We start from the raw sequence: 13,217 nt of genomic DNA, 5'->3' as shown, positions 1-13,217 counted from the left end.
CAGCAACCATTATAAATACTTATTTTTTAAAAAGAAACAAAATGGTAATGCAAATACATTCATGGGAAATTATATGAATTCCACTTTTTTTATAATATTCCAATCCTTGTGCAAATTTGGGGATGATTATTTTGACTTTCTGAAAACTATTTTTCTCAAACTAACAAGTCTTTGAATTCATCATTTTTAAAACCTGTAACTCGCTTAGAAACAGTCTGAGCAATCCAAATCTTTAAATCAAAGTAATCTAAATGAGTCTAAATGTTGATCCAATACCCTATATTTTCACGAGTACTGGTTTACATAGCTTTTATCAAGCGCTCTAAATTGGCAGAATAGGCAAAGTAAATAAAATAGCCTCAGTATAAAAAGTTTGTCACAACAGGGGGCCTTATACTAATGTAAATATTATTTCTAGAAAACTTTTAACTTGGTTCAGAATTGGCTTAGCATTGTGTGGAATCTCTTATATTTTACTTTTTCTCCATTAAGGTATGAGCGAGTGAATCTTTGGTCTATTGTGAAAGAATACAAGTTTGCTCTTGTATCCAAATTTCCCCACCCCACACTGTCATAGCCTGCTGTGTGCCGAGTACCCACTGCACCATGTCGTAGACGCTTACCCCCAGTGCTGTATATGTGTGGGTGTATGCATGATATGAAAGTGTTTTGGTTAGAAGTTGCTCTTCCCACATGTGATATCATTACTTTAGTCCTGCAGGGTTATAAAGGTGTGCCCAAAATGTTTCTAAATACATGTTATTTGTGGAGAGAAATGGATGATGTGGGGTTGCTTTAATGCATTTGACAAAGCTTCTTCTGCATCACAGTGTAATGATGCAATGGTTTACTGAGAGAAAACATATTCACACAGTATTCCAGTACCTCTGTCTTCCTGCTTGTTATTGTGTGTCCATTGCTATTTATATACTCAAATGAAAGAAAAATGAGCCATTAGTTCTGGATTTGAGAAATAACGGCCAAGTTTATATTTTGCTAAGCACAATGGTTATCTTGGGGGATGGGCTAAATGGGTGATGGGTATCTAGAAGGATACTTCTTATGATGACCACTGGGTGTTATATGCATGTGACAAATCACTAAATTCTATTCCTGCAAGCAGTATTACACTATATTAACTAAGTAGAATTTAAACAAAAATTTGAAAAAAAAATATATCATTGACTGCATTTTGACTATCTGTACAAAAGCTTGTCATTATTTTATTGACTTATGTATTTATATGCTGTCTTACCTCAAAAATAACTCAAGGTAACTTCTAAGAATAACAAATAGTTGTTTTTTCTGCCCTGTACAGTTTTTCGGCTCTATAGTTTTAGGACACACACACACGCACACACACACACACACATATACATATCCATAAATATATATATGTACATATATATCCATAAATATATTTATATATGTATATATATCCATATACATATATGTATGTGTATATACATACAGTATTTTGAAGGGATGAGGCTCCATAGACAGTTGAAAGCAACGTGGTACCCATATATATTAAATTATATAATAAAGTTTCCATTTAGCTCAGTTTATGCTATACTCTGGAGTATAAGATAATTTTTAAGCAGGAAAATATTTCCTACAAATTTCTTTGATACATGCCCAAGGAAGAGTAGTTTCCCAATCATTTCAAACTAAATTATATTTGAATGACTCTGATATGGGAGGGGTTCAAAATTTCATCCTCTCAAGTAAACCAAAAATTGTTAGAATTTAAAGATTTCCTGCAAACAAATATTTAGGGTCTGTGTTAAACACAGCTAAATCTTGGAGCTATATCCTCTCTGAAATATCTATTTAGGAAAATAGCATTCAATAAAATAATGTAACTTCTACTTAATCTAATTTCGCATGCATTATAGTGACTTCCATCTCAAAGTTAACTAAAACACATTTACAGCTTTTTACATATGTTGCCTATCATAACATATTATCTTATGTCTCCCTTTAATTCGAGTTGGCACTGAACGAATCTGGCATATTGTGCTAGAAATAGATACATGAGTATTTAAAAGAATTATTTCCTTGATTTCTCATCAATCTCCTAAAATGTATGTATTCCATCTTTGTTTTATTTTATCTTAGCATTCATCTTTTTAAGCCTACATTTTACCATGTAAATAATTTCCAAACCATTTCTGAATCTAATTTCAATATATAAACATAAACTTGGCTAATTCATAACTAATGCATGTCATCAATAATAAATGCAAAGTTCTCGTGAAAACTGGATTTTAAATAATTTTATATTGACAATTGACTTGCAACCATAATGTATTTTTAATCTCATCTATAATTGTATTCTTTGAAGCTTTCCATTTTAAAATAATACGGAAATGTATATAGATGTATTAAACTGATATGTATTTTGGAAAAAGAATTTTTAATTCATTCCTATATTTCATCTTACCTCAGAATTTTCTAAGTGATGGAGATCTTCCCAACAAAAATAAGCCACTGTTACGTTTATTAGTAAATTTTCTTTTCAAAATCCACACACTTTGAAACCCTGTAAATGGAAATGAACAGCAATTCACTTTTCCTTCCTTTGTTACTCTCCTATTTGGCAATTAGAAGTTACAGAAAATTGTTGAAACAGAAAGACCTTTGGCATAATTACTTGACATCTTGATTGTATACAGAACACCCAAAGGCACCTACCAGGGGAGAAACATTAGGATGAAAATAATGTAGTTAATGCTGTTGTACCCCACAGCAGTTCACATAATAAATCATCATTCATGCTGTCGTAGAGTCTTCATGTTTTATTATCACTCACTAGCAAGCTTCATGCTTTCACCACTCCCACACCCAAAAATAAGATTTTGGCCATTTTTAAGGACTAAGAAGAGGATAGGAAATAAATTTTTATATTAATTTTATATTACTTATGTTAATATATATTTGTTATATGATGGAGATGAAGTAATTCAACTGAATGACTGTCTCTGCCCTTGGATTTTTTTTAATAGTTTATTTATTTATTTTGGGAGAGAGAGGGGGAGACATAGAATCCCAAGCAGCTGTCAGCACAGAGCCTGACATGGGGCCCAAACTCACAAACCATGAGATCATGACCTGAGCTGAAACCAAGAGTTGGGTGCTGAAGCCACTGAGCCACCCAAATGCCCCTAGACTTGGATTTTCTATTTTCAATATTTCTAGTTATACTATGCATGTTCCATGAGTCACTCTTTGGCATCACTCTCTAATAAAATGAAAAAGCATGTAGCATATTTCACAATGTGATCTTGATGTTTAATTACTGAAACATTTTTCTCACTTTCAAACTTAGTGAAAACAGGTCTCCTGTATAAAGAATTGCACACTAACTAAATGGGTTTTTACGTTCTTCATTGCCTACCCTTCTAACTTGCTTAAAGCATAGTAAGTGATTTTACTTGTGAGTAAATTAAGGTATGTCTTCAATTTTACTTTTTAAATCAGCCATGTTCTTTTGCTCATTTTTTGCTCATTTTAACTCATTCTATTTAATTTTTATCATTACCTATATCTTGGGTTGGAAAGTGCCTTACTTTTATCAACATTAAATATTGGCTAACATATAGTGTTTGAGTCAAAAGTTTTAGATGTTGGTCTAACTATTTCACATGTTTGACCTTCAGTCTATTAGAAACTCAAGCTGAAGATATCTCCAGAAAACTGAATTATTTCAAACAAATATTTGAGTACTAATTGGAATAAAGAACTTCACTGCACATTTGCATTTCAAATGTCAATCTTGAGTCAGATTGTAAATTTGGACCATCTAATATTTTTGAGATTAAAAGGATATATTTGGAAATGACTTCCTATATAGCACACACATATTTTTATAATGCAAATGCCCAATTTATTTTCATGTTTTTTAGAATGTAAGTTCTCCTCAACACCTTGTTTTTGTTACCATTACTAGGAAATAAGTATTTGAACAAGACATTTTCATGAGGGAAATGTTTTCATTGAAGTTCAAAGTGTTTCTATTTCTCCAGCACCACAATTAATCGAAAGTATGATGTTAGTGAAACCGTATTCCGGATGCTTTCGAAAACAGTAATGCACTCTATCATGCTGTGACACATAATTATGCAAAGTCCATTGCCCAGGATATGCTTTGGCCCATGGTAGATTTAAAAATGGATAAAGATACAGATCATATAAATAACCTTACACATAACATTACCTAGAAGCAGCCTTAGGTAAAACAGAAAATTATTTAAAAATGAAATAATAGTTAAATACTAACACAAAAGTCATCCCAGAGTATGTGTTCATAAACTGCCACTTAAAAATGTAAATTTGAGTGGAATTCAAAAGATGTTTCTTCACTAAATTCAAGCCTGCTTGGATAGATACATTAATGCCTCTTGGAAACGCTTGTAGAATTTGCTGTGCATTATGATCACCTAGAAAACTTGTGGGGAATGCAGATTTCTGGGACAACCTAAAGGCTGATGAGTACAAATCTCCACAATTGCCATTCAGAAAACTGGATCTCTGCAACCCGTCCCAGTGATTCCAAGGCAGGTGTTTTGTGGACCGCAGTGTGAGAAACATTGCCCTCCCCCAGGCTGTCATTATTGCATGCACATAGAATGCTGGTGATTTGACAGGGTGTTGCCAAATTTTATGAGGAATCAATGCTACATAAAGACGATTAAATTTAAATTGTTCAAATGTGTCATTTTTCTATGAAAACCGACATCTAGAGGTCAAGTAGCTTTGTTCATTACAGCACTATAGCCTGATTACAGGTTTGAGAACGCAGTCATGGTTACAAGACAGAAATAAGCTTTAGTCTCACGTCATTTATTTAACTTTTAGAAGGATAAAAGTCAGGAGAAACAGCAGATAAAGTATCTTCGTCTAATGGGAAGTCCTCACGGGACTCAACATGTTTTGTCCCCTCACTCACAGGGAGCATGGATGTCTTCCTAGTTTAAAGAAATAGATATGATCTATCTATTAATATCATCTAATATAAATATGATCTAATAATAGATCAGAAGCAGCAATGATCCCATCAGCTAGAAAATGTAATCATGGGCCCAGAACCATTATATCAGGTACATAATATATATCTGATATGCTATATCAGAACCATTATAATGCAAAAGAAATGTCTGTAAGTGGGAATAACAAAATAACGTCACAGCATTGCTCCCAACCCCCCACACTTCAACCACCAGAAACTAGAAACCTTGTTAAAGGCATTCTTTGTTGCTGGCACTCATACTCAAGTGATCTACACACTCATCCTGTGAACTAGCCAGCTCTTTATGTCCTTGCTGTCCTGTCTTTAGTAATAAGTGTTTTAATTCCTCATTCCAGTTTCTATTTAAATGCCCTCACTCTGTTGCACTTTTGGGCCATTTTGTTCACTGGTCATGTTTAAATGTGTTCTTTTGTTCAATGAGATCTATTCCAGGAGCCCAAACTGATATAAAAATGCTTTGTTCCAAGCCATTAATAGTATTTTCATCTGTGGCTTCTGTTATGGTATAAAAAAAAGCCCAAGATGGACTCTGTCTATTTCTGCTAAAATCCACGGAATCCTCCAGGAGCCATAGTCAAAGACCTTAGCATTCCATCTGCCAGCAATGTGTTAGCACTTATCCTCAGGAGATTTAATTCAAAGGCAATTTTCAAGCAATATTTTCCTTCATTAATATTCAGGTCAAGCTGCCACCACATCAATGACACAACAGAGGAATATATCACAGTTCTGTCCATCGTTGCATGGCCTGCACACCATCATGGCTACATCCATGGCCGGTCCAAGACATCTGATTTGGCACTCTATTCTCCTTCTGAGCTAACAACCAGGAAAACATTACTTGACTTAATTTAATTATACCCTGGAATTTTTATAAGGAATTTCATCTCCCACCGTGGGATGTTGTTAATTGTTCGTTTAACCTGGGCCACTTGCCTGACCATAAGGCAACGCCACTGGCTAGAGTCAAGAGCTTTTGAATATGCAGATATTGCTCTGAGAGCAATACTTCGGATACTGCCACATACACCGGTTCTCAAGCCAGTTCATTTTGTGGACTTACCTCGCTTTCAACTACAATTATTTATTAGACTGAAGGTGTGGTTTAGCTCCTGACCTTCTACGTAAAAATTTCTATTGGTGAACGAGGTGACCAGCTTTGTCTCAGTGGGAAGAGAATCATGAGATTCATACCTCTCTGGATAGCTCCAGCTGGAGATTCCATCTCTGGTCCATTGTCAAATAAGCTACCTTTTCATGGATATGATGTACTTCGCCTGAGTAGTTCTCCTTCGCTTGTTCCTAAAGATACCGTTCTCATTTTATCAGGGAACTTAGACTGAAATACCTTTCTGACCTTGCCCATCATAGGATGATAGGGTTTTTAAGCCTAAATAAAGTCTGATGCCCTTTGGGTTCCTTCAGTTTGGAAACTGCTTCTACCAGAGCACAAGAGAGTATCAGTAGTTGCCATTCAAATAGATCAGAGAGATTTCCAGTCTAGAATTCTGGCAGCCGTCTTACAGTACCACTGTTGAGTCTTCTTCAGAAATTCCAGTCTGCATGTGTTTTCATAGCAGATGCCTCTAGAGCTGATGGATTTTAAGGCGTCAGAGAGGGAACTTGGGCTATTTGTTGCCTGCCTCAGACCTGTCACAGTTCGTTTGCCCATGTTCCACTTTCAAATTCATTCTGCCTTCCAGCCACTTTATACAAAATGGTCAACAGGAATCAAAATGTATCTGCCAAATTACAAATAGTGTTACATACAAGCTGTTTTTCTCATACAGGGATGCAGAAGAGATAATGGTTTGTCCTTTATTGTTTGTAAATCATTCCTAATGGTTTCCTCCAATTATTTCTGGAAATTGGTCTGATGGGGCTGGGCCCTGAATTTTAACCAGGTTAATTAGTTACCTTTACCTAGTCACATGGGCCACTAGTTACGAAACCCTCCCTTGACTTTCTCCTCAGAGAGAGAAACTACCATTTATCATTAACCAACTTCCTTCTGACAGTGACCTAGACCAAACTCTTTCAAACCGGTTTGTGATAATAAGCTGGAGATTTCACGTTTCCTTAACTGGGTCTACACCACATGAAGATACACAGTGTCAGGCTTTTTTCTTTGTATAAACCTAACAGGAAAACCCTAGTCCAGTCTGTTAAGTATACCAGTGCCTCGGGGAGCCTGGCTGACAGTGGACTATGTGACTCTTGATCTTGGGGTTGTGAGTTCAAGCCCCATGCTGGGTGTAGATATTACTTAAAAATGAAATATTTTAAAAAAGGCATACCATCCTCCTTTGTCTTTCTGAAGCTCTTCAGTTTTTACTATTTATCATGGTAGAGGCTGTTGAGGGACTTCTTTAGTGACCCCAAGTAGTCAGCAGTCAGACTGTAGGATATATGTAGCTTTATCATAGACCAGATAGAGCTATTCTAGAGAAAATTAATGAAGGACTTAGCACCCCTGCTTCCACTATTTCTTTAATCAGAACTAAGAGTCTCATTTACTTTCCTGGAATCTTTTTTTTTTTTAATGTTTATTTATTTTAGAGAGAGAGAGAGTGTGTGAGCCGGGGAGGAGGAGAGAGAGACAGAGGATTCACAGCAGGCTCTGCACTGAGAGCGGAGACCCAATGCAGGGCTTGAACTCACGGAACTGTGAGATCATGACCTGAGCTGAAATGAGATGCTTAACACACTGAGCCATCCAAGTGCCCCGTACCTTCCTGGAATCTTGTACTGTTTAATAGTCACCACAAAGGAAGGTTTAAGCAATTCTAATGGCTTCCCATTTAGTACATCCAATTGTAGCTGGGCTAGGAAACAACTGCCCGAGATTAAGTTCAAACCAGAAATGGCAAGATCCTTCGTGCATGTGTCATGTCGTTTCCACTTATGCATTTAGCCAAAGGTGATACCATCTGCTGGATATTCCACTCCGAGCTGGGCCAGGAGAGCCCAGCCTTCAAACCAGTCTTCTTTGTTTCAACTGCCTTCATGGATGGAGTAAATTCAGCAGCCCATATCAGTGCCTTTTGTTTCCTTTCCCCACCAGCATCATTGATTTAACTTCTGAGATGAAAGCAGCATATTTAACAGGGTTCCTTAAAGGAAACAGCTGCCGGAACTGGAACAGATTTCCTTCCTCCCAGCTGGCAAAAATGTGCCAGGAAATCTTTCATAGGACTCCTGTCAATTTTCATTCTGTGTCTTAAAAGCCACCTAAAGAGAGCTAATAGATTTACCTCTGGCCATGATCTTTCTTGTGAATAGCCCAGAATTTTTGCCCATCGGCAAAACCCAGCATGGCAGCTATAAAAGCAAATGTACCCATGAATCATGTGTAGCTTCCTGCGTTTCCAGAAGGAGAAGTACGTGCGGAACCCACGCCTGGAGGACTCCCCAAATCACAGTGTCTGCCAGAGTTTAGGTCAGAGAATGTGGTTTGGCTAGGCTCATTTTTATTTATCACATGGCCAGGCCAGGTTTGCTACTTCCCTTAACGTAACTACTTCTGCTGTTCAATGTCACAGCAGTGGGAGAACCAGGAAGCTGGTCCTCATCATAGATTCATACCACCCCAGACTTTACCTGCTCCAAAAGGGTCATTGGTTACATGCTGGCCAGTAGCTGCAGCACATTAGAAGTCAGCGTTCACAGCTAACATTGTTTTTCATGCTGCGGTATATATATATATATATATATATATATATATATACACCCCTATGTCAATCCTAGAAAGCATAGACCACAGATATCAGCTGGTACTTCACAGTAAAGAGATCCGCTTCTTTATGTTATAATTGCTTCATACAAAATGGTAGCCACAAGCCACATGTGTCTATTGAACACTAGAAATATAGTCTGAGGGGCCCCTGGGTGGCTCAGTCAGTTGGAGCCTGCTTCGGATTCTGGGTCTCCCTCTCTCTCTGCCCCTCCCTTGCTTGAACTCTATCTCTCTCTCTGTCTCTCAAAAATAAATAAACCTTGAAAAACATTTAAAAAAATAAATATAGAGTCTGAACAGAGGTGTATTAAAAATATATGCTGATTTCAAGGACTTAGCATGAAATAAAGAATATAGAAGATCTTTTTACTGTGAGTAAATATTTAAATCATATTAGGACATACTAAGTTAAAGAAAATGGAATACTGAACTTAATTTCATTGGTTTCTTTTAACTTATTAAAATGGTAGATAGTGTAAAATTTAAATTGAAAATTATACACACGGACTTCATGTGTGGCTCCCAGTATATCTCTATTGGACGGGACTACACAATACTCACTAGTTTCCAGTGTTGTTGGCCTAAGGTTGCAAAGAAGTAACATCAGGGATTAAATGCAATGTTCTTCCAACTCCCAAGTGGACTTGACACAGGCCATGAAGCCGCTTGCTTTACTTGCTCTAATTTCTCTTTCTACCAAGTGGTTTCAGTTTCACAGATAATCAACTAAATAGGAGACAAGAAAATTGTATTTTGAGCCATTTTCCCCTCGGTTTTATCACCTGGTCTCCTTCGGTTTTATCTCGTTAATCACCCGTCTACCAATTCAATAAGGGATCATTCTCTGTCTTCCACATTACGATAGTAAGATTTATTCCCAGTTATTTTCCGCGGGACTTTGGCTATCTCAACCCCAGGGGGGATCAGTATCAACATTCTTATCAAATTCCCTCCCTGAACTTTGGGCCATATTGAGTCTGAAAGGATCTGAAAGCCAGGTCAGCTTCTGTCACCACCGTTGAAATGCGGGGTTAAATTTGTCAATCAGACCCTCCAGACACACTGGGCTTCACTCAGTCCTACACGAGCATGTGAGGCAGCCGGCACATCAGAGGTAGCATTTTCTCATCTCCCCAGGAGGCAGGGCAGTTACTCATGAGCACAGCTGCTTTGGGCCTCATCCACAGGCACATGTAGACGCGCTGCCACGGACAAACGTCAGAGCATATGTTATCACATTGACACAAAGAAGCCACAGCCCTTATTTCTTACCAGACTTGTCTACGTTCTGGTCACGTAGCCCAAGGGCCTTCAGGCCATCACACAGCGGTGCCCTGCGCAGTAAATGTAGCAAACTCCACCTTCCCCATTTAGTGAGCTCTATTGTTTTCAAGGAAATGATGCTGAAAGGATCAGAAGTCATTCATCAGCCCAGGCCCTGAGATTAACCCTCTACTCACAGTTAGTGGAAAGATGCCATGGAACATAATGTGGTTGTTCACTGAATATCTTAAATCTTGAAAAGGTTGTCTCTGTTTTGAGATGGAGAACTGGAGCGGGGTGGGGGGGGGTGGAGTCTCTAAGGGTTTGAACATAGTTAAGTTCTTCCAAATTGATGGTTAGAAAGGTAGTCAATGGAGGTAGGTGGTTAAAGACACAAACTTCCGTTTATAAGATAAATAAGCACTAGGAAAGTAATGTACAACATGATGACTATAGCTAATGCTGCTGCATGATCTACAGGAAAGTTGTTCAGATAGTAGATCCTAAGAATTTTCATCCCAGGGAGAATTTTTTTTTTCTTTTCTTTTTTTTCTATGTGAGGTGATGGATACTAAAACTACTGTGATAATCATTTTATCGTATATGTAAATCAAACGGTCATGCTGTATACCTTAAACTTGTACAGTAATGTATGCCAGTTGTTTCTTAGTAAAGCTAGGGGGAAAAAATAAATGGATTCTACTTTACTAAATACAGTAGAATCCTAAAATTCTAGCATTTTTGTAACCCATCTCTTAATTGCTTCAACTAATATGTCAACACCTCATTGTAAATGCTCATTGAGAAATTATCTTTTTCCTATTTTGAGATGGCTTTTTTTTGGACACATGGGTTGATATAGGTTAAAAGGCTATTTTATATATCCTTCAGCATTCAGCTGATTTGCACCCAAAAGTTGTACAAATTCTCCAATGATCTACACTTTTTTTCTGAAATGCAAACAGCAGCATGATTTCCTAAATTATAAGGAAACTGTTTTAGCACTTACGTAGGAACAGCTTAATTTCTTGTATATCCACTTTTTTCCGGGACATAAAAAATTCAAGGCAAATAATAATTTAGCCTTAAAATTTCCATGGAAACTAAAAAAAAAAGCCAGTATAAATGAACATCTTTTTTAAAGAGTACTGAAAATTGTTTCCAATTTTTATAAGATTACAACAGCAGTTAAGTATAATTAGGATCATCGACATTTACTTCAGATTTGTTTCCTCACAATTCAATTGCTTATGCATCTTACAGTTCAGCTGTTTCCTAAGAATTATTTGTTTTTATTTTTCATGTGAAATTGCCTTACTCCATTATTCCCAAAAAACTATTTCAAACATTATTACATGAACGTTGATCATCTTCTCATGTTCAGAATCCATTTTAATTTCCATTTTTCAGTTTCATATTTTGTAATATACATTTTATTGAGCCTCTGCTTAAACAGACCCAAAATAATTTATTACTTTTGTCTCCTATATTACCATTAAAAATTACTTTCATAAAAGGAGAGCTTTGACAACTTTAAAACAACTTTAGAAAATGTCATCTTTTAAATTTTCAGTTTTAGTAGCAAAAAAAACCCCTAATTAATTGGCAGTTGTCTATTGTTACATTATAAATAAATGAATTAAATTAAATTATTCATTAATGAGTTTCATTATAAACTCTAAATGCCATGTTTTCCTATCATGAACACATTTCATTTATCATATTTTTATTAAGGAAATTTTGGTTTAAATTTTGGTTTTCTTTTCACGTATGTATATGGAGAATTCTTTAATTTGCAACATTTAAGAGAAAGGTAACAATATCTTTCCAGAACATGAAATAAACTTCAGCCAAATTTCATTCATAATTTAAACTCAGTCCATGTACCTGAAAAATAATCACATATAAACTAGAATATATGACTATCTTAGAGTCTTCTAGATGGTTTAGTGTAAAACATAGAAGTCACGTTAGGTGAGGATAACAAAACCCAAACAGCGTTCTTGAGCTAGAGTGTATTTTCCAATGAAGTCATATAAAAATTATAGGAAATAAACATTAAAGTTTGCCTCTATGAAAAAGAAAAATCCAGTCAATGATCTTGATATTTCCCCCCTTGACATCATATTATTTATCCACATTATGTAAAAAAACCCCAAAAACATAGTATATGAACATGTATAAGATCCCAATAGATTCCTTTGCTTACTCAACTTATTTATATATTGTAGCAATACGTAGATAATACCAGAATGTTTAGTTTTTCCAATAAAACATATTATTTGAGAGTTTCGTATTTCTTAATAGACACATTTATATGATGCAGCAGGATAAATCAGTAAAACTTGAATGGGAAACAAAGCAACTCAATCTTTATATGCTTGTAATCTTTATCGTGATACAGTTTACATTACGAATCCGAAATGCCTGTTATACACGCTCTATTCCATGACTCAAGTGTTTTCTTATGTTTTTCTTCTGACAGGATGATGAGGTAAGGGAAAGTCGATTCAGCTTCACAGCCTATGGAATGGGGCCATGTCTGCAAGCAAAAGATGGTGTGACCCCAAAGGGCCCAAACCATCCTGTCCAGGTAATGCCGAAAAGCCCTGATGAAATGAGGAAGGTCTTTATCGACAGAGCCAAGAAGATTGACACCATCTCTCGAGCTTGTTTCCCATTAGCCTTTTTGATTTTTAACATTTTCTACTGGGTTATCTATAAAATTCTTAGGCATGAGGATATTCATCAGCAACAAGATTAAGCCTCTGGGGGCATGCAAGTGCGAACGATCAATTCAAAGGAAAGTTTCTTTGCCATGGGTGTGTGTATGTGTGTGTGTGTGGTATACAAATAAGGACCATCAAATTAAAGTGGCATATGGGAAGGTATTATTATGATTTGCTCTGCAAAGTCACAGGCATATTAAGAGGCTTTTAATGGATACAAAATAAACATACAAAATATGAGGATTCTATTTCACATTACTTTAAGATTATCTGTCCTTTCACAGTATATCCTGTAAGTGGACATATTATTGCCAATGTGTTTGTGTTGTTATATAATGTCACATAATAGTACACGTGAAAACTTCTTTGGAATTTCTTGCTTTTCAGCTCAATGACATTAAATCTTACAAAAGTAAATTTTGCACAATTAACTTTACAAATGGAAAAAGGGAAAATG

General features: G+C 36.2%; 1 protein-coding gene across 2 annotated transcripts in view; it reads left to right on the top strand.

The window, feature by feature from the left end:
• GLRA3 (glycine receptor alpha 3) overlaps nt 1–12,795 on the top strand; it is a 194,726-nt gene extending 181,931 nt beyond the window's left edge. For both annotated transcript variants that reach the window (XM_047092000.1, XM_047092001.1), the window contains one exon: nt 12,517–12,795. In XM_047092000.1, coding sequence (XP_046947956.1) covers nt 12,517–12,795 — 279 coding nt within the window. The remainder of the gene's footprint in view (nt 1–12,516) is intronic.
• Nucleotides 12,796–13,217: the final 422 nt, after the last annotated feature.

The sequence above is a fragment of the Lynx rufus genome, unplaced genomic scaffold, assembly GCF_022079265.1.
Source record: "Lynx rufus isolate CCGP_SWC_20201006 ecotype Redwood Valley unplaced genomic scaffold, mLynRuf1.p SCAF_3, whole genome shotgun sequence".
In the NCBI taxonomy this organism is placed as follows: Eukaryota; Metazoa; Chordata; class Mammalia; order Carnivora; family Felidae; genus Lynx; species Lynx rufus.
This window is presented reverse-complemented; position numbering and strand designations above follow the sequence as displayed.